The 25,134-nt window shown below is 40.4% G+C and overlaps 1 protein-coding gene across 4 annotated transcripts in view; it reads right to left on the bottom strand.

The window, feature by feature from the left end:
- The window catches only part of sbno2b (strawberry notch homolog 2b), a 71,444-nt gene that overhangs the window by 20,461 nt on the left and 25,849 nt on the right, over positions 1-25,134 (bottom strand). For 2 of the 4 annotated variants that reach the window (XM_078259303.1, XM_078259304.1), the window contains exon 4: positions 23,007-23,127. In XM_078259303.1, coding sequence (XP_078115429.1) covers positions 23,007-23,127 — 121 coding nt within the window. Of the gene's footprint in view, positions 1-15,324; positions 15,754-23,006; positions 23,128-23,626; positions 23,762-25,134 lie in introns of those variants that run through there. The other 2 variants (XM_078259305.1, XM_078259307.1) reach the window with 2 other exon arrangements.

The following is a 25,134-nucleotide window of genomic DNA, read 5'->3' as shown; positions in this document are numbered from 1 at the left end:
TCCACGTTTTGAGAAACATGCTTATTCACTCAGATGAGATGATTGATACCACTCTCATTTCTGTGCTGTATAGACATAAGTAGTATATATAATTCTACCAACAGAAGCCGGCTAAGTTTGGTTATAGTACATTTTAAAAAGTACTGGCAGACACATTTTGTTACCTTTAGACAGAGCTAGGCTAGCTGCTTCCCTGTTTCTAGTGTTTGAGCTAACTTAGCTGATTATATTTAGTATCCATATATGTGAGTTGTATCATTCTTTTCATCCAACTCCCGGCAGGAGTGCGAATACGCCTATTTCACACAATGTTGAACTTTTCCTTTAAGGCCTGGTTGTCTGTGCTGTAAACATTGTTAATATTTATACAGTGAGTTTACACATCTCTAACTGTCCTGCATTTAAACATGGTTTTCTTACAGCACCTCCACAATGACACTGTCAGATAAAAATACTGTACAGCACAAGACGTAATGTGTTGGGTTGAAGCACAACTATGTTATTATGACTGAAGAGGACTAATAAGCAAAGGAAACGTCTAAGCTGTGAGAACCCAAAGTAAAAACTGTGCTGAAACAGAGATGATAAGTTGTGATGTTGCCTCAATCTCAATATAAGATGCTACTGATTAACCCTATGAAGCTGTGCTGACATCTGTCACAGCTGCCTGTTAGTCATTACTCACAGTTCAGCTGAAAAGGTTTCACAGGCAGACAAGACAAGACGTAGAGCTCTTAGTGTAACATGACTAAACAGCAGGCATACAAACACAGGCCCACCCTTTACAGATACATGTGTATATCTTTTCCCTCTGACATTAGAGAAATAACTCGCTGACCGTAACGCGTGGATGTTTGTGTATTGGAAAGAGCTTTTTCAAGGGTACATGCAGCACTCAGCTTATCAGCGTTTGCTAGGAGCTCTATGAGTATGCCTTTCTCTGCAACTCTCTCACTCTTTCCTTTTCTCCGTGTGTGTGTGTGTGTGTGTGTGTGTGTGTGTGTGTGTGTGTGTGTGTGTGTGTGTGTGTGCGTGCGTGCGTGTGCGTGCGTGTGTGAGAGACAGACAGCTGAGTGGAACAACCGCCTTTTCTAGGGTGCCAGAAGTGTAGATGTAGAATGTAGAGAGGGTCTCTGTAAAATATCACTACCACTCCCACATAACCTGTCGCTTTCTACCACGTTTCCTTTCTCCATTTTTTTTGATTATCCTATCAGCTGTGTGTCTTCCTAGCCAATCCTAGTCTGTCTCACAGAATGCTCTCCTTCCTCCTTTTTTGGCTCTACTGGCTGAGGATAGATGAGTAAACAGGCTTGGAAAAGGGATATTGTGTCACCAGAGGCATCATTTCACGGAAGCAAAATTGGGGAAAACACACAGATGAGCACATAGTCATATGTATTTTACCATGGAAATTATTTTTTTTCTTGCAGCAGAGTAAATCACAAACAACTGATGAAAAAGGTTAGTAGAATAAATAGAGTTTTGTTGCAAACATTGATTTAATGAAAAAACAAAAAACAAAAAAAAAAAACAGAAAACTACTTAATCAGATTTAATATGAAAATACAGTTTAACTTGGGTTACAATTAAAGATATGAGCTGTCATAATAGCTTTGCTTCTAAAAAAAATAGTTAGGAAACCCTTAATCAGTCCTTCTAGAAAGTTTTTTGTGTGATTGTTGTGGGCAAAAATCCTTGATTATGCGGCACGTTATCTTAAAAAATGAAAATTGCGGGAACTTGCAAAAACTGCGGTTTCATCATGGCTTCATCATGGGGTCTGCAGCTTTTCGATGATGTTCACGTCGCGTAATAACGTCACTTCATAACATGGCAACAGGGGGAAACGGCTGCTCTTGTGTCAAGTAAACGTAAACATTTTTCAACTTTCTGCTAAGATACATGTGACTTTTTTGCAACGAAAATGCGGGGATTATGAAATCATGCAAGCCCTGCATATTTTGCGCGGAAATCGACAATTTATGCGGCGAAAGTGCGGCGTATTTGAAAAAATGCGGCCCCCGCATAAATATGCGGACTTTGGCTGATTATGCGATCGCATAAATCACGTTTTTCTGGAGGGACTGCTTAATGATTCCAATATGCTGCATTACACTGGATTAATTCAAGCTCAAACTGAAACTAGTCCTATATCAATTTATTCTGAAAATATGTGATTTGCATTTGGACCTGCAGGTCTATGTTACATTACGACGTGACTTCTATGTTTTCCACATCATTTAAATTCATGTAACAGAGCATATTGTGCTGATGCAGTGTTGTTATCAAGGAGACCGACAGTCCTGATACAGGGAATCACAGAAAACTGCGGCAGGTTGGTTGGTGCTAACCAAGACACAGCCAACCTCAGTACCATGCTAATCGAGTTGTTAAGCAGAGCGTAACAGAGGCAGCAGTGTTTGTCCCCCGGCAGGCCTGTACCCAGGGCTAGTTCATCTACTGTTCCTAAGACTGGGCCCTGCTGAGCAGAGATAAGGCTTGAATTCCAACTGCTCTGATGGTAATCTGGCTCCCTCCACAGCACACAGCCACACAACCGTATAACTACTAATCCTGCCTCGCTCTCTCTTGCTCTTTTTCTCTGCTGTGCAATAAAAATAATGTCTTAATGTGTGTGTTTTTTCACAATTGTTTCCAGGGAATTAAATCTGCTTCAAATCTTTGTAATTTCTGAGAATAGTTAGAAAAAAAAAAATCTGTGTGTGTATGTGTGTACATACACAGAACAACATGTGAAAGCCCATGTGCACGTCATTTGTCCAACCTCCTGTTTTCCTTTTACATTGTTCCCACTTCAATTTCTCCTCTGCTATGAATGCTAAAGCCAGCAGCATATCATCTTCTTATCCCACCCAGTAAAGTTGAAACCAACAAATACTGGCATCCTTCTGACCACTAGTCTACAAAATGGTTCAATCTAAACAACCTTGTATTCAAATGGACTTACAGTGAGTAGCTCTGTATAGAAGCTTAACACGTGCATGCACTGGTCTTCACATTGTGTAACCACAGAAGCAGTAACTTGTATTTGAGTGTCTGGGTCATGACAGTTGTCTGCCTGGCGGCTAGTGAAAAACAGCAGCAACAAGCCTCTCGAGTGCAGATCTGCAGAGTTACTTGATGGCTGTGGTTGAAAGTAGTGGATATCAGCTCTAATGAGTAGAACTGGAAAAATACACTTCTAAACACAAAACCCCGACAAACACCTTGGCTTTATCATCTGTTACAGTTGGTGTATTTACAGAGTGTTGAGTAATCTGAAACAAATAACCCCCTCCTTAAAAAAAGAAAAAGAAAACCGTGAATCCATGACAATGATAGGTAACTGCTACAAAGTACCTTCAGGCTAAAATAATTATTAGCAATTACAAAACAGTTAAAAGGCATTTATCTGAGCTACTCGTGCAGCTTCAACAATGGCTTTGGGAGAAGTAAGTAACAGCCGCTCCTGATATAATGACTACAATGACACTGGATAGGACACCTATGATAAGCTCAGGCACTGCCATACCATACAAGGAAATCTAACAGCCCTATCTTTTTGTTAGCTTTATAAAAAAAAAAAAATCCATGGACTGTGTAACTCTTTAATAGTAAGGAGAAACATTTACAAACAAAGAAAAAACGGTTTCTAATCACAAATACCATCAATGATAGGTGTGTATCATGACAAAGACTGCTTGGGTTAAAATATGTATGGCTCATCAGATAGGAACCTTTTTTTTAAGCATATGTCCTTATAATAATATGTTTAGAAGTAGCAGCTTATGTTTCCTAATAAGCTCTGTTATGTTACAATCATAGCCTCTGAAATCAAATGAAGAATAGTTGTCTATGCTCGGCCGTGATGCGACTGTACCCTTTTTCCTCTAAAAGTTTGGTAAAACCCTCTGCATTGTAGTTATTGTCACTGCTAACTCCAGTGTTATCCAGGGGAATATATGGACACCCACATGCCTCCTGTCAAACACATGGTGTTGCCAGCTGCTCCTTCTCACCAGACGTTTCTTTAGCATGTTGTAAACGTCGACAACTGTTGACATGTCAACATGTTGTCGCTGTTGCAACGACAGGGACATGATTCCTTCCCGACTTTCCACGTGTAAAGACCCTTCAATTATTTTTAATGACAATGAACCAACCTAAAAACAGAAATTACTTTTTCTGCCTTAGTTTATGTTACTGCTACATATTAGAGGCTAATGTTTTCCCCCTGCTATCAAAAAGCAAGTGTCAGTTAAGCAGTACTGTATATAGTCCTTGACCACATCCTGTAAACTCAATAACCTGCCTCAGCACAAGGCCAGGCTAAAGCCCCAGGCATGCAGGCAGGTCATGCCCTGGGCTTTCCCCTCCTACACACTGCCAGCTTTTCCAAGGCCAGGAAACAAGTCACCCTGTCCTCCCACTTACGCCACACACCCACATGTATAAAAACACACCTCAAATGACCTTATTGTCTCACACATACATTTTTATCATCTTTTACTTACTGTATTTTCTCCCAGTCTTTTTTTTTTTTTTAAAGATACATTTTTTATTGGTTTTATATTTTTAAACATACAGAACAGACAAACACAATTGAACAAGAACAACAACCCTCTCCCACCCCCCACCCTCTGCAGTCTCGAGGAAAACAAAAACAAAAAAATAAACAAAAACAAATAAAAAACAGAAATCACACCTTGCCTAGTTGTTCTCCTCTACCTCTTGTGATGCTGAGGTCATTAGGACTGATACTTGTGCTGCTGTGTTTTTCCATAGGTCTATAGTTGATGATTTGGCTTTGTTAATCCTTGCTGTAGAGAGCTCAAGCATAACTATGTCTAGAAAATATGCCAACCACTGTTTTATACAAAGCAAGTTGGAGGGGGGGGGGAAGAGGGGCCCGCGGTTGATCCGGCCAGCCAAATTTTCTTCTGTCTCCCAAGTAGGTGTAATTTAGAGTCATCATTAAGTAACAAAACAATTGGGTCAGTAGGAATTCGACATCCTATCACATCAAATATCATCGATGTTGTTTCATACCAGAAATCATGCACCTGTTCACACTCCCAGACCACGTGCAGGAAAGTTCCAGTTTGTTCAGGTTGGCAGAACGTGCACTAGGGAGTAGGAATGACTTTAGAGACGTATCTCTTCTGAGGCGTCCAATATGTCCTATGGCATATGCTGAAGTGGATCTGCTGGTGATTTGGGTTCTTGGAACATTGGGAAATGTTGTCCCAAACTGTCTCCCAATTAATTACGTTCCCCTCAGGCTCAGCTCTCGCTCCCATTTCTTTACTTTTGGGAGTTCTCCTACGGATACTTGCATCAGTCCAGCATAAATCCTGGACACTACTCCTCTCACAGGAGAATCAACAAGCCATTTAATGATTGGGTGCATCTCAAGACTGTTCCCTCATGGTACTCCATAACATTTTAGGGCTGATCTTAAGCGTAGATAAAGGAAGAAGGATGTCCTAGGGGCCTCAAAGCTAGCGCTCAGGTCTTCAAAACTTAACATACCTTCATCACTGAATAGCTGGTCTAGAGTATAAATACCTCTGTCACTCCACTGGTTATAAACAAAAGGTTTGTTACCAGACATTATGTTGTGCCAAATTGGGGTGTACAAATGCCACTTATTGGTGTAGCGTAGTTGCTCCTCCACCTGTTCAAAGTTGATCAACGTGCTGACGACAATAGGGCCATAGGTTAGCATACACCCCCCTGGACACACACCTGCAAAGGCAAGGTCCTGCAGTCCTAGACTTCCAGTGAGGTTCTACTCCACCTCTTTCCATGGAACTGTAGATGAGGGGTCCATCCACACTCTGAGGGCCCGTAGCTGAAAGGCTCTGTGGTACACTTCAAGGTTGGGGAGGGCCAGGCCACAGGTTTGTGGTACGTTGCAGGGTAGAGTATTTTAGCTTAGGTTGTTCACCATTCCAAATACACTGCCGAATTACGGCATCAAGTTTCCTCCAGAAAGTTATTGGTGGGGGTAAGGGGATCATTGTACTTAAGAAATTCACATGAGGAACCATGTTCATTTTAACAACAGCAATCCTGGACCGTAGTGATGCCGGCAGCACAGACCAACCAGCCAGATCCCTCTGAACACTACTTATTATAGTTTCATAGTTGTCCTGGACAACTCGCTGTAGCGATGCGTGAATGGTGATGCCCAAATATGCAATTCTGCTTTGGATCAGTACCGTATCACCAATAGCCAATGTCACCTGTCCGTTGCTCAACAGAAGAAGATCAGATCCATTCCAATGGACTTTATAGCTGGAGATTGAGCCAAAGTCGTTAAAGATCCCAAGGATCTTTGGAACAGAGTCCTCAAGGTCAGATATGTACAGCAAAATATCATCTGCAAATAACGACACTGAGCTGCTACTGGATTCAATCTGGACATTACATATTCCATCTCACCCCATGGCCTGGGCTAACAGTTCAAGAGAGATCGCAAATAGCATGGGAGATAGCAGGCATCCCTGTCTCGAGCCCTGCGCGATGGGGAATGGTTATGAATGCAGGCCACTGGTTGAGACTATGGCCGTGGGACTCGCATACAAAGCACATACCATGTCAATGAACCTGGCCCCCTCCGTGTCTAGTGATAAAACCGCTGCCATTGTTGGAAGGTTTCTTGGCTTCTTCTATTATATGGAGCAATCTGCGCATATTGTCTGCAGCTTGACGCTTTGGTATAAACCCTGACTAGTCGGGGTAGACTAGCTTCTCAACGAAGCGTTCCAGGCGCAGTGCCAAGACTTTGGAATAAAGCTTAATATCAGTCCCAATGAGGCTGATGGGCCTGTAGTTCGAGCACTCCGTAGGATCTTTGCGCTTTTTGTGTATGACCAAAATTAGTGCAGTGTTGGTTTGTCGATGAAAGGTCCCCCTCTCTATGGCCGAGGTCAAAGTCCGTAAAATGATAGGTCCTAGTGTGTCAAAGTACTGTAGTAAAAGTTCTGATGGAATGCCATCCAACCCCGGTGTTCTCTCCTTCCCAGCTGTTTTCAACGCTGACCCGAGTTCCTCCAACGCAATAAGTTGACCTAGTTCTTCTGCCTCCTCTGGGTCAAGAAGAGGCAGGCTTAGCTCTTTCAGGAACTTTTGGCACTGTGTCGGATCCGGATTGCAGGAGGATTCATACAACTTTAAATAAAGGGATTGGAAAGTGGCAGTGATATCTTTAGCATTCGTTGAGATACCTTAGTCCGTGCGGATGCTGCCGACAGCAGCCCTGGACTCACTCCGTTCCAATTTCAGAGCTAGCAATTTGCTTGGTTTACAACCATTAAAATAGTAATTTTGCCTCACTCTGTGCCCATGAACTCAGCTCCCCTTCCTAGCAAATCATTTAGCTCTGCTCGACTTAACTGACTAAACGAGTGTAGATTTAGAAAAGCACGTCTTTAGAGACTGCTCTACTGATTTACAACGTTCTTCAAACTACGCAATCCTTGCCTCTCTCTTTTTACTCAAATTTGCTGCAAAGGAAGATGTGAAATCTCTAATAAATCCTTTAGTGGCTTGCCAGATATACGCCGGGTCTGAAACTGAGTCAGTATTGATTGATACAAACTCTGCCAGTTTGGCTCTAAACTCTGTGTCAAAACCCGGTTTTGGAGAAGGGAAATATTAAATTGCCACCTTCTAGATCTTTCTCCTAACATATCACAATGGAATGTGGTTATCAGCGCATTGTGATCAGACAGGATTGCTGGTTCTATTTCTATCGTGTGGAACATTGCCTTAAGTTCACTGGAGCACAAAAAAATAATTAATGCAGGAGTGGGTGAGGTGACGTGTGGAAAAAAAAAAAAAGGTGTAATTCTTGCTAGTAGGATTGTGCATCCTCCATATATCTGTAAGATAGTGGGATTCCACAACTGCATTGAACATGTCCGATATGTGTTTTTGGGCTTTCGTGTGGTTGACCCCTGATCTATCCTGATTTAAATCTAGTACCGTATTCATGTCTCCCCCTATAATTAGTGAATATTCATTGAGAGAAAGCAATTCATTGGCTAGGCGCAGGAAGAAGCTTTCATCATATGTAGCCGGTGCATATACCGAAACGAAGGCTATTCTCCTAGTCTTTTAACCTCTCTAGGTTCACTGTACCGTGGACGGCACACTTTGTGGCTGTGGCGTCGCTGTAACCTCCACTCATAAACGTTTTTATAACTTTAAAGCATTAAATCTTCATTTCCACACTCGTATCGCAGCTCGCTTCTCATCCAAGATGTCTACCAGCTCGATGTGGGCGTCACTGTATTCTCTAGGGTCTAAGGTTTCCATAGATACCTTGTTTGAGCCAATACGTTCAGTTTTGCCTGTGATAGGCCTATGGGAACCCGATGCTCCCTCTGCGATGTCAGCCCCACGTGCACGATCGACATTTGCTCGGACCAGTTAGATTTAAATGCTATAAGACCCCTTTTTAGCCAATGAGCAGACAATTCAATAGACACCAAACTGGACACTGAAATTTTAACCCTGTAATGGCTGGAGCTGTGTCAAAGCAAAAACAGGGCCTCCTATAAGCATATCACACCCTGTGCAATTTATAATTACTTATTTCTATACATTTATGTATATAGTTATTTCAAGTATGTGTGTGATTGATGTGGGTGTGTTTGTGTATTTGAGAAGTGTTTTATTTTGTAATTCATTGGCTTTTTTCTTTGCACTTTTCAAATTGAAATAAGAAAAACGGAGAGACATATCTGTAGAAGAAAATTCATATAAAATCAATTTGTAAGTCTTTTGGCTTCTGGATTTTTTTCTGTAGTAAGCTGAGACATGTGGCTATAGCCTTGTGTTGTCTGTATCTCACCAGATGTGTTTACAGCAGTGTATATTAATAATTTTAAAGATGTATGACTTGGACGGGAATAAAAAACCTCCATTCTAGCCTCTCTAACTCTGTGTCAGTAAGGCCTAGAATCACCCTGACACTTACAAAAACTTTCCTTTCCAATTATGTCAGGCACATCCCTGAGTGTCAAAGTATATGGGAACTGTACCACTTTTAATTTGGCTATGATATTTAGACCAAAAAGCATGGAATTTCAAGCGTTTCTTTAGAGGTTAAACTCCATCCCCCTTATTTCCCATCTGTCACCTTTTCTGCTTGCCCTTTCAGCCTCTCACTGTGTGTTTATCCTAGCTTTGTTTTTCCCACATAATTCTGCAGCAGGAAGAGGATATATTTAACCCAACACTTACTTTTCACTGATATTAATATTAGGTGTTGAAATTAATCAAATAATTGATGCATCGAATCGTGGACATGGACGATGCTGCATTGATAATCGGCCAGGTCATAATCGATTATTTCTGTTTACAATTTAATGTAGGCCTAACAACATTTCTGTTTACATATTCTGTTACGTTTTGCACATTCAGGAAGTGCCATGTGCTCAGTGCTGTAGTTTTATGTATCCAATTTATTTAGTATTAGAGCACTACAGAATGTTTTGTGTTTGAAGCTTGAAAAGCTATGAATTAAATATCCTATATGGCTTTAACAGAAAAATGTATTTGACGCATCGTGATGCCTCGAGATGTCGAATCGAAGACATGATAATTGTAATCGAATCGAAAGATCATTGAAGATTCACACCTCTAATTAATATGCATGTAGCTCAACATCCTTTTTGGGAGCTATTATCACTGGCTATAAATGCTGATAAAATGCCATGCATCTTGTTTGTAATGTAAGTAGTGAAAAATGACGGTGTTACCTGGCATAACCCTGTCAACAAGACAAGCAGTTGCACTGAAAGCTACGGTCTTACCTTTCAAATTCAGTGGTGTGTCTATGTGGAAAGGGTGGTGGGACCGAGGGTTACTAAACCACCCATCCCACACTTATCATCAGCTGACTAAAACAACCCCCAACCCAGGCTCTCCCCTCTGGGGTCAGCTGTTGACCTTGTCCATGCATTCAACAGAACCTGATTGATGGCCTGTGTGTGTGTGTGTGTGTGTGTGTGTGTGTGTGTGTGTGTGTGTGTGTGTGTGTGTGTGTGTGTGTGTGTATGTATGTATGTATGTATGTATGTATGTATGTATGTGTCTTTTCAAGTAGTGGTTCTGGGGCATGGAACTAAAAAGCCATCACTGGTGTCTCTCTTGCTGTCTGGATTGTGTTATGCCAAGCTGTCTGCATGTCTTACATCCCTGACATATCTGTTGAGCCGTGACTTTAATAGCACAGCTCTAAGCTTTTCCTTCTCACAGACTTGAAGCAAACACTGAATTTATGAGAAGAATTGACAAGACCGGCAGCAGTTAGAGCTCTTCTGAATTCAATATAAAATTGATTTGCTGTGGTGCGTAATAGTTAAGCACACCAAGTGTTTTGTGGACAGTAAAAGCAGTCTTTGGATACCAAAATGACTCTAGAAGACGTGCAGACATAAATCAGCTTATCCTGTCACAGAGCTTTGATCAAGGAGCCAATTTGTCAAAAAGCCGTTGTATTTTTACGAGTACGTGCATGGAAAGTTTTACATCTTGTTTTGGACCCTTTAGTCACACAACCTCCAGCCATAACTACATTCAAACACTTTTGAAAGTCCTTCACAGACAACTAAAAGTCTCAGGTCTAGAGAAGTGCTCACTAGTCTCCATTGACATTATTCAAAGAGCTTCACTTAGGACCCCTGCCAAATCCAAAACTGATGTTAAAAGGCCTCTGACAATATTATTCTTTTTTTTTTTTTAAGATTATTTTTTTTGGGCTTTTCCCCCTTTAATGGACAGGACAGTGAGAAAGGGGAGTGAGAGGGGGAAGACATGCAGGAAATCGTCACAGGTCGGACTCGAACCCCGGACCTCTGCGTCAAGGAATAAACCTCTAAATATATGTCCGCCTGCTCTACCCACTGATCCAACCCGGCCACCATCAATATTATTTAATCAGTGTTTTCCATTGAAATCATAATGTGTTTGTTCCTAGACTCTTCTTGACAGCTGCAATTAAATTTGCAAATGTTATTTTAAAAGGGATGGTCTGAGAAGTAATAAGAGGGATAATCAATTTTCATTGTATTTACATTTTTATAAATTATGGGGTCAAAAAAAAAAATTTATTGTATCATCTTTGTCTATCCCACAGACAGTCAAGTCTAGCATATCCCTGATCAACTATTCAAGGCCAATCAAAGCGACATAGCCAGTCCAGCAACCTCCTGACAGGCAAGCCTTCATGTCGTGCCAAGTCTGAGTAAAGCAAGCCAGGTACTGCTTGATGCTTACAAGTCTCCTGGAATTTTCCAGTGTTTTCATACGTTCTGGAAAATAAAAGGATGTTACGTCAAGTGTCCCAGCTAGCAGCCAAATGTCTAAACTGGTTCAAATAACTGTTCTGCTAGTTGTGTATGTAGGAGAGCCTGAAACTTAAGCTGACTAGTAGAAACTGACAAGGCCCTACGATCCTCATGGTACTGCCAGCAAATAAATCTTCTTGGCAAATACAGATTCTTTCTCCACCAAAGAAGGACAAGCAGAGTTAAACAAAAAAGTGCAAAGTAGCACAAGTTTAGAAAATAATAAGAGAACAGAGGAAATAGAGAGAGAAGCAGTGACAAAGATTTCATCTGCTAAGTATTTGGGATGGTGCCTAGAGGAAGTTACGCACAGAAAGGTGCCATGAGGATAAGATGGCATGCACAGTGGCATGACTCAGTAGTTTATCTCTGTGTCTTGAACTAAAATAAAGACTAAGAAATTATATGAAAAAATATGGTGGGCATCTGAAAAGGATATGTGATTGTGAAATTAAGAGAACATAAGAAAACAAAGAACACAAAACATTACTCAAATGATGTATGTGGGTAATTTGTGTTTATGTGTGATAACTAAATACGTGTGTGAGCCTGCGTCCTCAGTGCTGAAAAAAAGTGGATGTGAGGGGAGTGTTGACGCAAGATGACGTCTCAGTTATGGAGAAATTTCAACATATCACACACACAACACTTGCAACAGGGGAAAACGCTGTCATTTGTTACAGTCACATGCAAAATGGCCTGGAGAATAACTGAAAAAGAGTATTAAAAATCTGAGCGAAACAATGTGAACAATTGGTCATAACTTTAAAAAACACTAGTTGCACACAGTTGAGAAGATTATATTATCTATAGAGGAAAAAAAACACCTGTGCTAGCTCATGCTCTAATAGGGACCTGTCAGAGACTCAAGTACATTATCACATGTTAATATCCGTGTGTAAATTAGTATTATACAGTACAGCCTAAACTGAAATTTAAAGTGAAGGTTCTCGGTGTCAAGTCTGAAATTAATTAGTGTTACTATATCCTATTTTACTTGCCATATGTGGAAGACCAATACTAGAGGTCCACACTATTTGCAGTTGTATGAAACATATGAAGTGTATATTCACAGGGTCTTGTATTACCTCAAATAACCTCTCTTTCTTTTGTCTTGTGTGTGTCACACACATACACTTTCAGACACCTGCGGTGAGTGAACTACTATCATGCTGTGACAGAGGCTGGTGGACTTGTTGCCAGTAAGTTGCTTAAGTTGGTTGTGCTTACAGGGGGGAAATTTACTCTCTTACAACCATGGGCAGAGTAACTGGGACACCAGCCACTTTAACTATTACGACAAGTTGACTAAACTTTCACATCATGACAGTTGCGTGATGGCTGACAGAAAACTTAAAAAAGGTTTTTATCCTGATATTATGTGAACCATCTCAAGTTAAAAGTACCCTCTAAAAACATTTACAACCAATGTTTACTGCATGTGTTTCACACTTTGTGGGAAAAAAGAGAATGTGCTTCAACATCAATTCAATCCGGTAAGAGACACAGTGGCCCAAAACTATTTCCATCACACACACACACACACACACACGTCAAAAATACTGTATTAGTGTGACATCCCACCAAGAAGGCAAAAGAGATCAACAACTAAACAATAATTTATGCTCTACAGAAGACTTGACTTTGGAGGGCGAAGAGAGAGGAGAATGACATGCAACAAAGGTTGCTGACCAAAATCTAACTGGGGACCTTGCGATTACATGGTACACATCTTAACCGTTCAGCTACAGGATGATAATTCTTGTAGGTGACACAGTTTGAAATTTCAAAACATACCCGTCTGATTATCTTTTTAAATTCCAAACTCAAGTCAAAGGGAAATAAGGACAACAATAAGGCATTAAGCTCTGCTATTATTAAAAGGCAACTACTGATGCGTAAAACCTAAAATCTTTGTTAACATTTGTTTGTGGTAAACCTGTAATGTGACATCTTCGTCCTACTGCAGCGGTTGTCCTGTTTCTGAATACTGTCAGACCTGACATATTTAAGGAATCTTGTATCCCGCAATAATTGTTTTAACGTCCAGCAATAATTAGCTTAGCTAGAATACAACCCTGTTGCCTTTTCACCAGCACCACCCTGGGTTATTCCACTGTTGCAGTTTTAATTGGCACTGATGCGTGAGACATTTAACACAATGCTCCCAAAATAGGTTTAATTATTGCTAACAAAGTAAGATACTGGTAAAGACGGCATGCAAGATAAGCAAGGCAGCAACCTTTAATTTGTCTCTGCAGCATAAAAAAACTGCATTCCTGGCATTCATGCTGTATTTTCTTGCTCCCTTGTTCTCTTTACCACGCATCATCAGGCCACCCCCCAGGCTCTCACTCATCCTCACTATCATTGTTTATTCACTTCCCGTAAGCTGCACACCTAGGTCATGTTTGAGGTTTAACGTAATACCAGGAAACTGACAACATGTGCCCATCAAGAGGCTGCCGTCAAAATTGTGCCGTGATCACAATTTTTTTTATTCATTTTTAGTCTGGTTTAAAGCAATAGTGAGGACATTTGCAGTAAAAAAGGCTAGCTTTGGAAAGAACCCACTGACGGCTGAAGCCTCGGATTAACTTCATATAAATGTTGGAATACATTTTTGCACAGAAACTGGACTGTGAATTTTGGCACCCATCTCCTAGATTTAAAGCACATTAGGAAGGTATCGCTAAATGGCCAGTATGAAGAGGAGGAATGAAACCTTTTTCAGTGTTAATATTGGAACCTGGCTATTATTAAATATAGACTTAAAAAAAAGTTATGAACCTATCCTTAAAGGGTGTAGAACAGATGTTGTGGCATAAGGTGGCAAGTACACACCGATATTGATATTGATGCATGGATACTAACTACATATGTTGTGGAGAGAGATACCCCAGTCAGCTTGTCAGGGAGAAACTAACAGAAGAAAATGGGCCCAGGCTACAGGATACATAGCCAACCCAACTTTAGTCTGTACATTTTTCATTTAACAAAAACATTGTTGTTTAAAGCATAAACTACTTGAAACCAACGATTGTGCCATTTTTCAGATAAGCAAATCAACTTAAATCAGAAATTCAGTGGAAATGGGCCCATCAAGCCATGCACCAATAAAGACCTTTGACTGACTGATATGAGCTACAATTCCACTAACACTGTAGTCTAATGAATAGCAAATAAAAAAACAATTCAGTTCTATTTACAGCGCAGAACAACAATAGCCATATTTGATAGCCATCCAGAAAACAGACAAGAGTGCTATTTAGCCTCACAAGATATCAGGTTCTCGCATTTACTGGAAGACAGCAAGGAATGAGGGAGACAATCATTTGTCATAGTTCCTGGCTGGGAATGAGAATCTCAAAAGGTGTACAGTGTGACTGACTGGCCACTCTGGCCTGCCAGCAAAGATATGGCATTTTTCTCTGTCAATAACCAGCAGCAGGGTTAGCAATAAACAAGTAGACTATTGTTTTCTGTAACAGGAATTAAGCCTTGTCCTACTCGAAAACAACGGTCAACGGAGATTGCTATTGAAAAATGTTCTTAGTCTGAAGTTTGAAATTGATTTCCACACAGTTTAGCTCATTAACTTTTAAAGTGTAATTTATTTTTTATTTTTTATAACAGATCAATTTCAATGTAGGCCAAGCTCTAGAGCAAAAAAAAAAATCACAGGCCTGCTTCCATTAATAATCTGATTATAATATGGAAGTATTTTCAAAATTTGTTGAAGACAAAAACACAGCCACAAATGAGTAATACAGTGCTTACTAGTCATATCTAGAAGTTCCTTGATATGGACAATAAAACGCTTCACAAAAGCAGCTTTTAGTTAGTCACAATTCCTTTTCAATTACTGGCCGTGACATCAAAAATAGTAGCAAGTCTTAAAACAGCAGACTTGATTTAGCGTAATATATACAAAGAAAATAGCAAACAGTACCAGTACCTTGGGAAGTGGTCGTCCCAGCTGTGAATACAATTTAGTCCAGAGCTGCATGAGCGACATGGGTCCAAACGCTGCAGTATGGTGGGGGGAAAATACACACACACATGCACCCCTGTTCACCTTGTCTCCCTGAATGTGACAGCCTCTTCCATTTGTTGGTCAAAGTGTTGGTATTGACCTTACAGATGGTGCACTTCCGCCCAACGGTGGACTCTCACTAGCCCTTTCACGGTTCCTCTCTGGTTCAACACACACATCTGCATCTACCACAGGTACGCTCTGGGCAATGCGCTCACACATACAAACTCTGTTCCCCTCACAACAGAGACACGAGCAAGTCTAAAACATGCTTCCTGCTTCAGCAGGGCAGTCAGGTATTTGCATAGAGGGCTTAGTCATAGTGATTGTGGACTAGTTTCTCAGAGCTCAATAAGGTGGTTGGAGAGTGAGTGAGAGAGCAGAGGAAGGGAGGGGAGAGGTGGGGAGAAGAGGGAGGGAGGAGGGAGGAGCTTTCAGGAAATGATGCTTTTGTTGGTAAGTGACTAGAGTTACTGGCAGTCAGGCCCATTTTACTGTACATGGTGTAACTCAACCGCATTTGTAGTGTAAACAGTATTGCGCTGTGGACATGGCCGCTCCTCACACCCTGCTGCTTACTGCTATGTTTAATAGGCCAGGGCCACTATTTAATGATTATTATATTTAGAGACAGACTCTCTGCCTGGCTGCCTGTCTTACTTCATACCCTGCTTTTTGTCTTTGTATTGGTCTGCACAGGCTCAATTTCAAGGCTGCTGTTCTGGTAACAATTACTGATTAATATAATGACCCATAGCTTAGAGGTGTAAAAGCTAATAAGAATGAAGCAAACAACTAGTGTAATAATTAGCTGATTGGAGCAGTATGTTACTTCTGAGAATGCAGGTGCAGTTAGTAGACTTGAATTATCAATACGCCTTCCAAAACATTCCCTATTAATTCAGCTCTGTTGTTTTAATCAACATTAAATGAGACTTGACAACCAAATTTATAGTTTTCCCATGGACCAATGCTGAAAACCATTCTAGACAGTTTAAGTTAAGGAGGAGGCAGCTGAAGTGGTCAGGAATGTATTAACAGGTCAAGTGCAAGCTGCAAGTTTGCCTATTCAAAAGGGTCTTTCAGGCGTCAGCCACTACTTCGATCTGTGCACAATTACACACAAATACTTCATAATAAATGGTCATTCCGGCTTACTGGAAATAGGGGCAGGATGGTTGAAAAAAGAATATTCTGGGAATCTGGTGGCAAATGGATTCTTTCAACAAACCCAAGATGCTGATCAAAGACAGTGTCGTAGCCTTCGTTTTTCCAGTCATAAATGAGGAAATTGTGGTATTTAAAAACAAATAACGTGATTTTTCTACTTGACGAATGGAACAGAGGGGTCCATTTGCATACTCCGCTTCCAGGAATACATGATATCAAGTCAAGGTAAGGTACTGTAATGTCCATCTCTGCTGGACTGAAGGGGAGTCAGACTCTCAGAGACCGAGTGGCGCCTGTCCATGGTGTCATCATGGTATGAGTGGGAATCCTCTAAATAGTGTGTGTGTGTGTGTGTGTGTGTGTGTGTGTGTGTGTGTGGCCGGGGTGGGGGCATAGAGGGTCAATGGGGAGGAATGAATCATTGATGAGCTTCTTTTGAAAACTAAAACACACCTTTATTGCATTACAGTCTAAAGAAGGAAGGATCCATGCCTGACTTCACAGACGACACACAAACACAATTGGTGTACAGACACAGTCTGTGAGATGCAGTCTCACAGTTACATGCACATATTCACTCATGCTGTTTTGCAAAATCCTGGTGACGACTGTTATGTGTATAGTAATGAGTGTATGAGCAAAATTAGTTATCGTTTAGATTTCAGTAATTCTGGTTCTGATACCAGTTTGCATTGATTGCTGGTACCATTTTTACTTCAGTTGGATGTGCTAGCATCAGCTTATTCTAGGCTGTCATAATTACAACTGCGTACATAATTTTACATACGCTACCTGCGCCATTCTGCAGAAAATTCTTTGTCATGTTAGATGAACCTACTCTGTTTAAAGAAATTGCTTTTGCACAGTTAATACAGTATATTTAGTATTTGTGCAAGCATACTGTGAACACTATACATGTACACTGACACAATGCGTAACTGGCAATGTACACAAAGGTGCAGTAGGTCTAAACTTTTATTTGTTTAAAAAGCATACTTTATAAAATACAGGCTAATCCATAATTAAAGTGGATCAGCACACACCAAGGAAAACAATGCACCTATTAAAACCCTTTGAATTAACCTTCAACGTCCTTCTTTAAACTAGGGTATTGAAATGACTAAGAGTTATAGCATCTTACAAGGAAGTAACTGAGAATTACCAACTGATTTATATCATGACTGGCTTGCCACAACAAAATCCAGAGACAGAGTATCTTCAAAGTGAAACAAACATTTGTTTTGTTAGTAAACTGTAAATAGTTGCTACTTACTTACAGTTAGGATAGGTTAAAGACTTAAGACACGTTCAGGATTTTGGGTATGACGTATTTAGCAAATAAAGTGATTCTGATGCCACATAAAGCAAAACTGAAAGGAGCTGTCAAATCAGACTAAATGCATATCAACTCTTCCTAGAAGTGCACTGGGCAAATGAGTATGTGTGTAATAGTGAGAGGAACCGCATAGAGAAAGAACAAGAATCTGTAGCAAGAAACAAAAACACGGTGAATATCCCTAAACGTGCCTTAGTGCGTGTACATGTGTGCGTACAGTATATAGAGTGAACAGTATGTATGTTAATTTTGTGTGCTTGCAAAGTGCTGTTCACTCTTTGAGGTTAGCCAGAGTGGTTTGTGAATGATTCTGGTTTTTTGTCTTCCAGTAAGTTTTGTTTTCATTCTGATGCTCTGCATAAAAGTTCACATACTTTAGATCCACAAATGAGCCAACCTTTAGACAGGTGTGCACATGTCACAGTGGCAAGGTTTACAATTCTCCTTCAAACCACAGTGAATTAGTTTAAGATTTCAACTATTTTTTTTTAAAGCACAGTACTAGTGCTTTTTAAATGGTATTGGTAGCATTTTGTGCAGGCCACAGATTTTTTTTTTTTTTAAACCACCTCTGGTGGTGTGTGCACAGTCGGCACGGTTGAAGCTATCAGAGTTCATTTTACTAAAGATACAAGACGCTTCAGCCTGCCATCAATTCTTTTACAGACTTAAGATTAATGTAAATTTCGATGAAGTATGAAATATGATAAAGCCTCAATTTGGTTTGGTCAAAGTTTCCACTGTTTGTCTTAATTCCACTGTGCCCAAGCTGAGTGTTTGGATAATGCTTTATTTTAGGGGGTCCTTAGTTTCCCAAGAAAGGATTTAATGTGTAACTTATTTCTGGGGAAGTTTCCTGGGAAGGCAATTTGCAATTTGGTACCGATATATCAAATGATTGAGCTTTACGTTTTGTTTTTTGTTTTGTTTTTCATAAACACATTGTCTAGATCTATTTAATCTGTAAAATATAAATATCTACAAAACAGAAAATAAATAACATACAAATATCTAGATAAATGTATGTCACTTAAGTTAGTGGACTTGGATTATTTACTTAACCATGACATGCATGAATTACTTGGAACATTAATGTACTACTACTTCTACTACTATGATAGATTTGATGCCTAATAACGAAAAATATAGGTTTTAGAGGAAGCTTCAATTGTGACATATCTGGGACGTTTTCTGGTGCCATTGGGCCAAATCTTACTAGAAATGGGAGATGCCAACTTTATCTACATCATTGTACAGTAGCCAAGTATTACATTTCAGTTATCAGCTAGTGATATATTGTAATTGACTAATAATCAAAGTAGGCTATTAAGTCTCAAATGGGGTCTATTGATTCTAATACAAACAAACATTTGGCTTAATCTAGAGACACATATCCTGTACACATGCTCCAACAGTGTGCTCCCTTACAATATCAGGATATTCCAACAGAGCTCTGGTGAACTGCATAAACAAACTAACACTGCAGGAAGCTGTGCAAAACAAAAAGAGATTTCACTAATGACTCTACAGCTGTCACTGAAACAAGGATGGTCAGCATGCCATAATAATGGTGGGAAAGAAAGTGGAGGATGAAAAAGGGGTCCAAGCGTGAGGTGGCAGATTAGTCATGATGACCCTGTGACTTACTTTTTCTCTGCATGCCTCACATGGCACGGAGTGTCCAAAACCAGAAAGAACAGCTGAGAAAGCACAACACAAGCACAAAACAGCTCTCTCTTCTCTCTCAGGCACCATAACATTCCACTTCTCCACTGCCGGGAAATCTAACTTGCTGCTCATGAATGCACCAATGATGAAGGAGCTCATTTGAACTTAACCACATAAAAATGACAACTGTGAAGCCACACGTTTCTAAATATGTAGAGAGATGAGTAGATCCAAAATGTATCACATGACCCTAACCCTCAGAATTACTTTTAAGGAAGAAAGCCATAGCCAGATAGAAAACTAGGGAAACCCCACGTGAATCACAAAATCCATGCCACATGATGAGGATGACACATCACTTTCTTTTATTTTAGAGCCTTCAGGTGTAGTCTTTGTTCTTGAAATCCCCCCCCCCACCTAAAATACTAATACAAACATTTTCATATAACTTTTTTTTTTTTAGCATTCTTCTATCTTTCCACAGAACCATCATGTAATCCACACACCTGGACACAAACATGAAGTGAAACTTCTGTAGTTTTGTGTGTCTTTTTGTGCTTCTCTTTATAGCAACACCAAAGCACTTTTTCTCTTCGGTCCCCCTACAGGTTGGAAGTGGAATTGTCCATTACCAATCGAACTACAGATCCGCTACCTGATCTGGCAAACTTGCATAGTGCGGTTATAGCAGATAGAGGGGGACGCAAAGCAAATGCAGAAGTGCCGTTCACCCTGTTATGAGTTGATGAACCACTGAAACGATTTTGGAAACATTATTTTAAAGGTCCTATGCCATGCTGCTTTTTTGATGTTTTTATATAGGCCTTAGTGGTCCCCTAATACTGTATCTGAAGTCTCTTTCCTGAAATTCAGCCTTGGTGCAGAATTACAGCCACTAGAGCCAGTCCCACAATGAGCTTTACTTAGGACGTGCCATTTCTGTGTCTGTAGCTTTAAATGCTATTGAGGAGGAGTGGGGGAAGGGGGGGGGCCTTGACCAACTGCCATGCTTTGCTCGTTTGCAAGCCATGATGTCTCTCTCTTTCTCATGGGCGGGCCAAATTCTCTGGGCAGAGAAAGGGAAGGTAACCTTTCACCTTATGACGTCATATAGGGAAGATTCCAGATTGGCCCATCTGAGCTTTCATTTTCTCAAAGGCAGAGCAGGATACCAAGGGCTCGGTATACACCGACTGTTAACTGTCAACAGTATGTTACCAAAGATCTTTGGAAATTTGATTTCTACTAGGGGGTTAATAAAGTACAACAACCTGTAAGGATCAAACTTAATTTGGCAAAACCTTGCTGAGAAAACCCTCAATTAACTCCATCACACAGCAATTTAAGAAAAACACATCCCTCAATGACAAATTGGCTCAGTTATAGTATTTTGTAATTTCTCTAACACATGGCATTACCTTGTGTATTATAATGAAGTAAATGTAAAATGTATTACATTTTAATGTATTGTATTGCAGTCATGTGAATGCTGTATTACATGTATTCAATAATATAGTAACCTGCCATAATTTGTCAGATACAATGCACAAAAAAGCATTGTGCATTTTATTTACAGAAAATAAATCCCCTGCTCTTGGAACAAGCAACATACAAGGAGACAGGTGGAGACATACAATCCAGGTGAATAGCAGTTTAAACTGATACTGTACCAACATTTTGTATTATTCAGTGAAAAGCCTTAAAAACGCATAGTCAAGGTAAGAAATGCCTTTTCCCTAGACAGTGATGTCACACCTTACATCATCCCTTATTTTTTACTGCTTTGGCCTTATGTTGAACCAAGAAAAACAAAGATAGATATGCCCCCTCTACTGTCAGACAGGCTAATCATAAAGGGGGATAGTGAAAGTCTGCTTGGTAACCCATGACTGCCCTTCTTTAAAACTCATCATCATAGCATTTTTTTTAATATGGTTCCATAATAGCACTCATCAGCTCAACCCAAATAGGCATCAGATTAAAAACTCACTGGTCTGTGTCATTACAACTGGCTCCCATTCATATGATTCTAACTTTAAGGAATTGGCTGGACAGACACACAAGTGCACAGAAATAGAAAATGTAAATGATGGATAGTAATCATCTGGAACGGTGAGGTAAACATATAAGGGATTTGAAGCCTGCACATTTACTTGGCTGTCCCAGTCTAACAACCATGTATCATGAAATGAACATCCTAGTCTTATTAGTTCTATCTGCCTGGGTTGGGGATAATCCCAAAGACACTCAAAATATTGACTTAAAAAGAAGTCTCTAGCAACATATCTCACTTTGTGGACTCATTCCAAGCATGGGTGGAAATTACAAAGAGATTCTGGGTTTGCCTAACAGTGATGCAGTGTGGAAGTGTAAACGAATGTTTAATTACAGTGTCTTATTAATGACATGCCTTGACAAGAATGGGGCAGGTACTGCTGCAGTCGTCTAGACAACACTAGCCTTTAATCAGGCTGCTCTATGGTAAATTAGGCAGAGCTGAATACACATGGATTACATGATGAAAGAAGTGGGAGGGAGGCATGGCCTTTCCTCTGATAAGCAAGTAAGAGAGGGACACAAGGAAAGAGCAAGAGAAAAACTAGAAAACTATCATACATCCAACCGTGTTTAAGTTAGTTTGAAGTTGTGATTGTTTTCATATTGGCTTTTGTAGGCACTACAATTTGTCAGTGTTACTTTAACGCAAATATAAATATGCCAACATGTACAACAGATATCAGTGGTTTTCCTGCATAGAGAAAGTTTTGGCACCCTCCAAAGAGGTTTAAGCCTGCGCCAAAGGAAAATCACGAGTGCCAAAATGTCTGATTTAAGCAGCCAGCCTCCCTCTCATCCACAGCTGCTATACATGCATACACATTCGGCTGGCGCTTATTTGACGGGATCTGAACGCTTCACTGTGAATCTAGCGCTAATAAAATCTCCCTTTTTCAGAGTCAGGCTGTACCGGACTCTCTCGGTGATCGTGCTGCCCCGGGGGACTGGCGGAGCTCTCAGCCTTCTGCAGGAGCTCCGACTGCTGTCTGTCTGTGCAGCAGGCTGCGCTGCTGTCTATCAATATTAAATTGAGACAGTTTCATAACCTGTAAAAACGTCTCGTAGTCGCGTTAATTAGTAGTCCAATTCAGTGTTTTGGTACAGCTGGTTTTAACACCTGATGCAAGCCATACGGTAAGGTGTATTTTGAATTGTTAACTGCCACCAGAATTTTGTGTTTTCCTTGACATAAATTACATGTGACATGTGACAAATGACATGAATTTGTGCCTGAAAATGTATCAGAATGCAGAAAATGAAGTCTTTAATGCTCAAAATGTCTTGGGGGAGGACACCCAGACCCCCTGCTTCATTAATGTCCCCCCAAAATGCCTAGTCTGAGCCAGGAAAAATCCTGGATATTGAAACAAACCTGAGAGAAGTCTCCATTCCTAGAGAGGTTGAGGCCAAAGTCCACGTCAGGGAATCCCGAGTACATGTCCATTGGCACATCCGGAGTGGGGGTGGTAGTGCTGTTGTTCAAGTGGTATTGCCTGGCGGACAAAAAAAAGGAAGAAGTTTATTTTGTTTATCATGCCGTTTCCTTCACCCTCATACAATTACACAAATGTACACTTATAATAATATGACATATTTTAATAATGGAGATACAAAGGCACCTCATGTGATCAAGTGGTCAAGTGTCACAGTCAGAACAGAGAAGATGGTACTGTAAACACTTCAGTACAATGATCTAACACTATACTGTTGCATCACATCATGTTTTCAGCAATTCCAACACACCACACAAACACTTTCAGTTTTGTTTCTTGACAACGATCTGAAACGCAATACGGTGTAGTATCTTTCTAAATCAAAGTATCTAAGAGGAATCCAGGTGTTCAAAGCCAACAAAGTAGCAACTTCAACTGTCAAGAGGGATAACAGAAACACGTATATCAAGTCAGACAGGCAGAAAGAGGTTAAAATAAGGTGAGAGAGAGAGACTTCTACACAGAGAGTCAAAGAATTGAGAACAAGAACAGCCCTTACCCACTTCAGGATCCAAGGTCCAACTATCATTAATTCCAACAATTTTCCCTGAGCCTAATGTTAATATCAGAGACAGTTCCACAGACCTTGTACTCCCAACATGAGATATTTGAGTTCCTTGCTTAGTGCAAGTCATTATAAAGATAGTGGTGGACACTCAAAACAAAAGCAAAACAAAACCTTGGTGGACCTGTAACCATACCCTCCCACGTTCCTCTCATCCAATCAGGTGCCAAGGCTCAGGCTCAGAGGGATTGAGCTTGGCCAAAGCTATTCACTGGATTTGGCTCTGGGTTCTTAACCACGGGTCAGAGATCAGTGAGACAGATCGATTTAAGTTCAAAACACACCAAGAAGATGAAAAAGCAGCCTGTAGCCGGTGTATGGAATCTGGTCTAGGAAAACAAGGTTCCTGCGTTTTTTTGTTCAATTTTCAAACAACATGCAGACAAACTCAATATTTAACAGTGTCCATGTTCAAAAGTTATATTTTTGGTGAGTTCAAAAATTCAGCATGGTCTTTTAGATAAATAACACTGGGTTGTGATGTAAACAATTTTTTACGCGGGTTTATACTCCTAAAAAGAAATAGTGATCACAAATGTACACTTTTTTTGGATGTTTGCTATGGGTTTGTTTTCTGTAATCGCGCAAATAGGAAGTTAAATGTGACAATGAAGTTGGGGGACTAAAGCTATTGCAATCATGATGAAGGGTAAACATTAATTAGAAAAAAAATTATGAGATCATACAGGCAAAGAATCGTTTAGTTCTCAGAAAGATCACAGCGCTATCAATGGTAACAATCATCCACATTGGAAATGCCCTTCCTAGCGCTTCAGCCAAGTGATATGACAGTGATATTACAGCAGAAGTCTTGGCATGCTGGCATTAGCTGCTTTCCAACAACACAAAGCTGGTTCAGGGCTCTCAGCCAAAGGAGCTGATTGACTTACAGTTTGCCTTCCAATACTACGCAGCCTGTGGCTGTATACAGATTATCATTGTTTCACAATCTCTTATTTGAGGCTAAAAATTTACTAGCCAGGCATGTAACAATGTCATTTTTAGACACTTTACAAAAGATACTTTTTTTCTTCTTCTGGTTCTTCAAAACACACTTAAGCTTGATTTACAGCTCTGCGTTGAATCTACTACGTTGTAGGTACGTACGGAGGTATGCGTAGATACTGACCCCACGCCATAGCCCACGCCGTAGCAACTCCCCAGAAATGTAATTTTAGGTTGTGGCGACAGAGATCGCACAACTGTGATTGGTTCACTTGGCCGTGGCTTGGTAGCGTCGTAATTCCTCCTACTCATTTCTGGCTGTTCCTTCTCCGTGAACGACATGGAATCAAGGAGAGGGTTAACTTTTCATGCTACAGCTTTCTGACTGTGGTCAAAAAGCTGTAGCACCAGTCAGAAAGCTGTAGCACAGGAGACCCTTGGTTTCTCCGTCTCCACCACCGGAATCGGTACTCACTCTGGAGCTAACCCCCGTCACT

The sequence above is a fragment of the Sander vitreus genome, chromosome 9 (genome assembly GCF_031162955.1).
Source record: "Sander vitreus isolate 19-12246 chromosome 9, sanVit1, whole genome shotgun sequence".
NCBI classification, from domain to species: domain Eukaryota; kingdom Metazoa; phylum Chordata; class Actinopteri; order Perciformes; family Percidae; genus Sander; species Sander vitreus.
The sequence above is the reverse complement of the archived record's forward strand: the minus strand, read 5'-3'. Positions and strand labels throughout refer to the sequence as shown.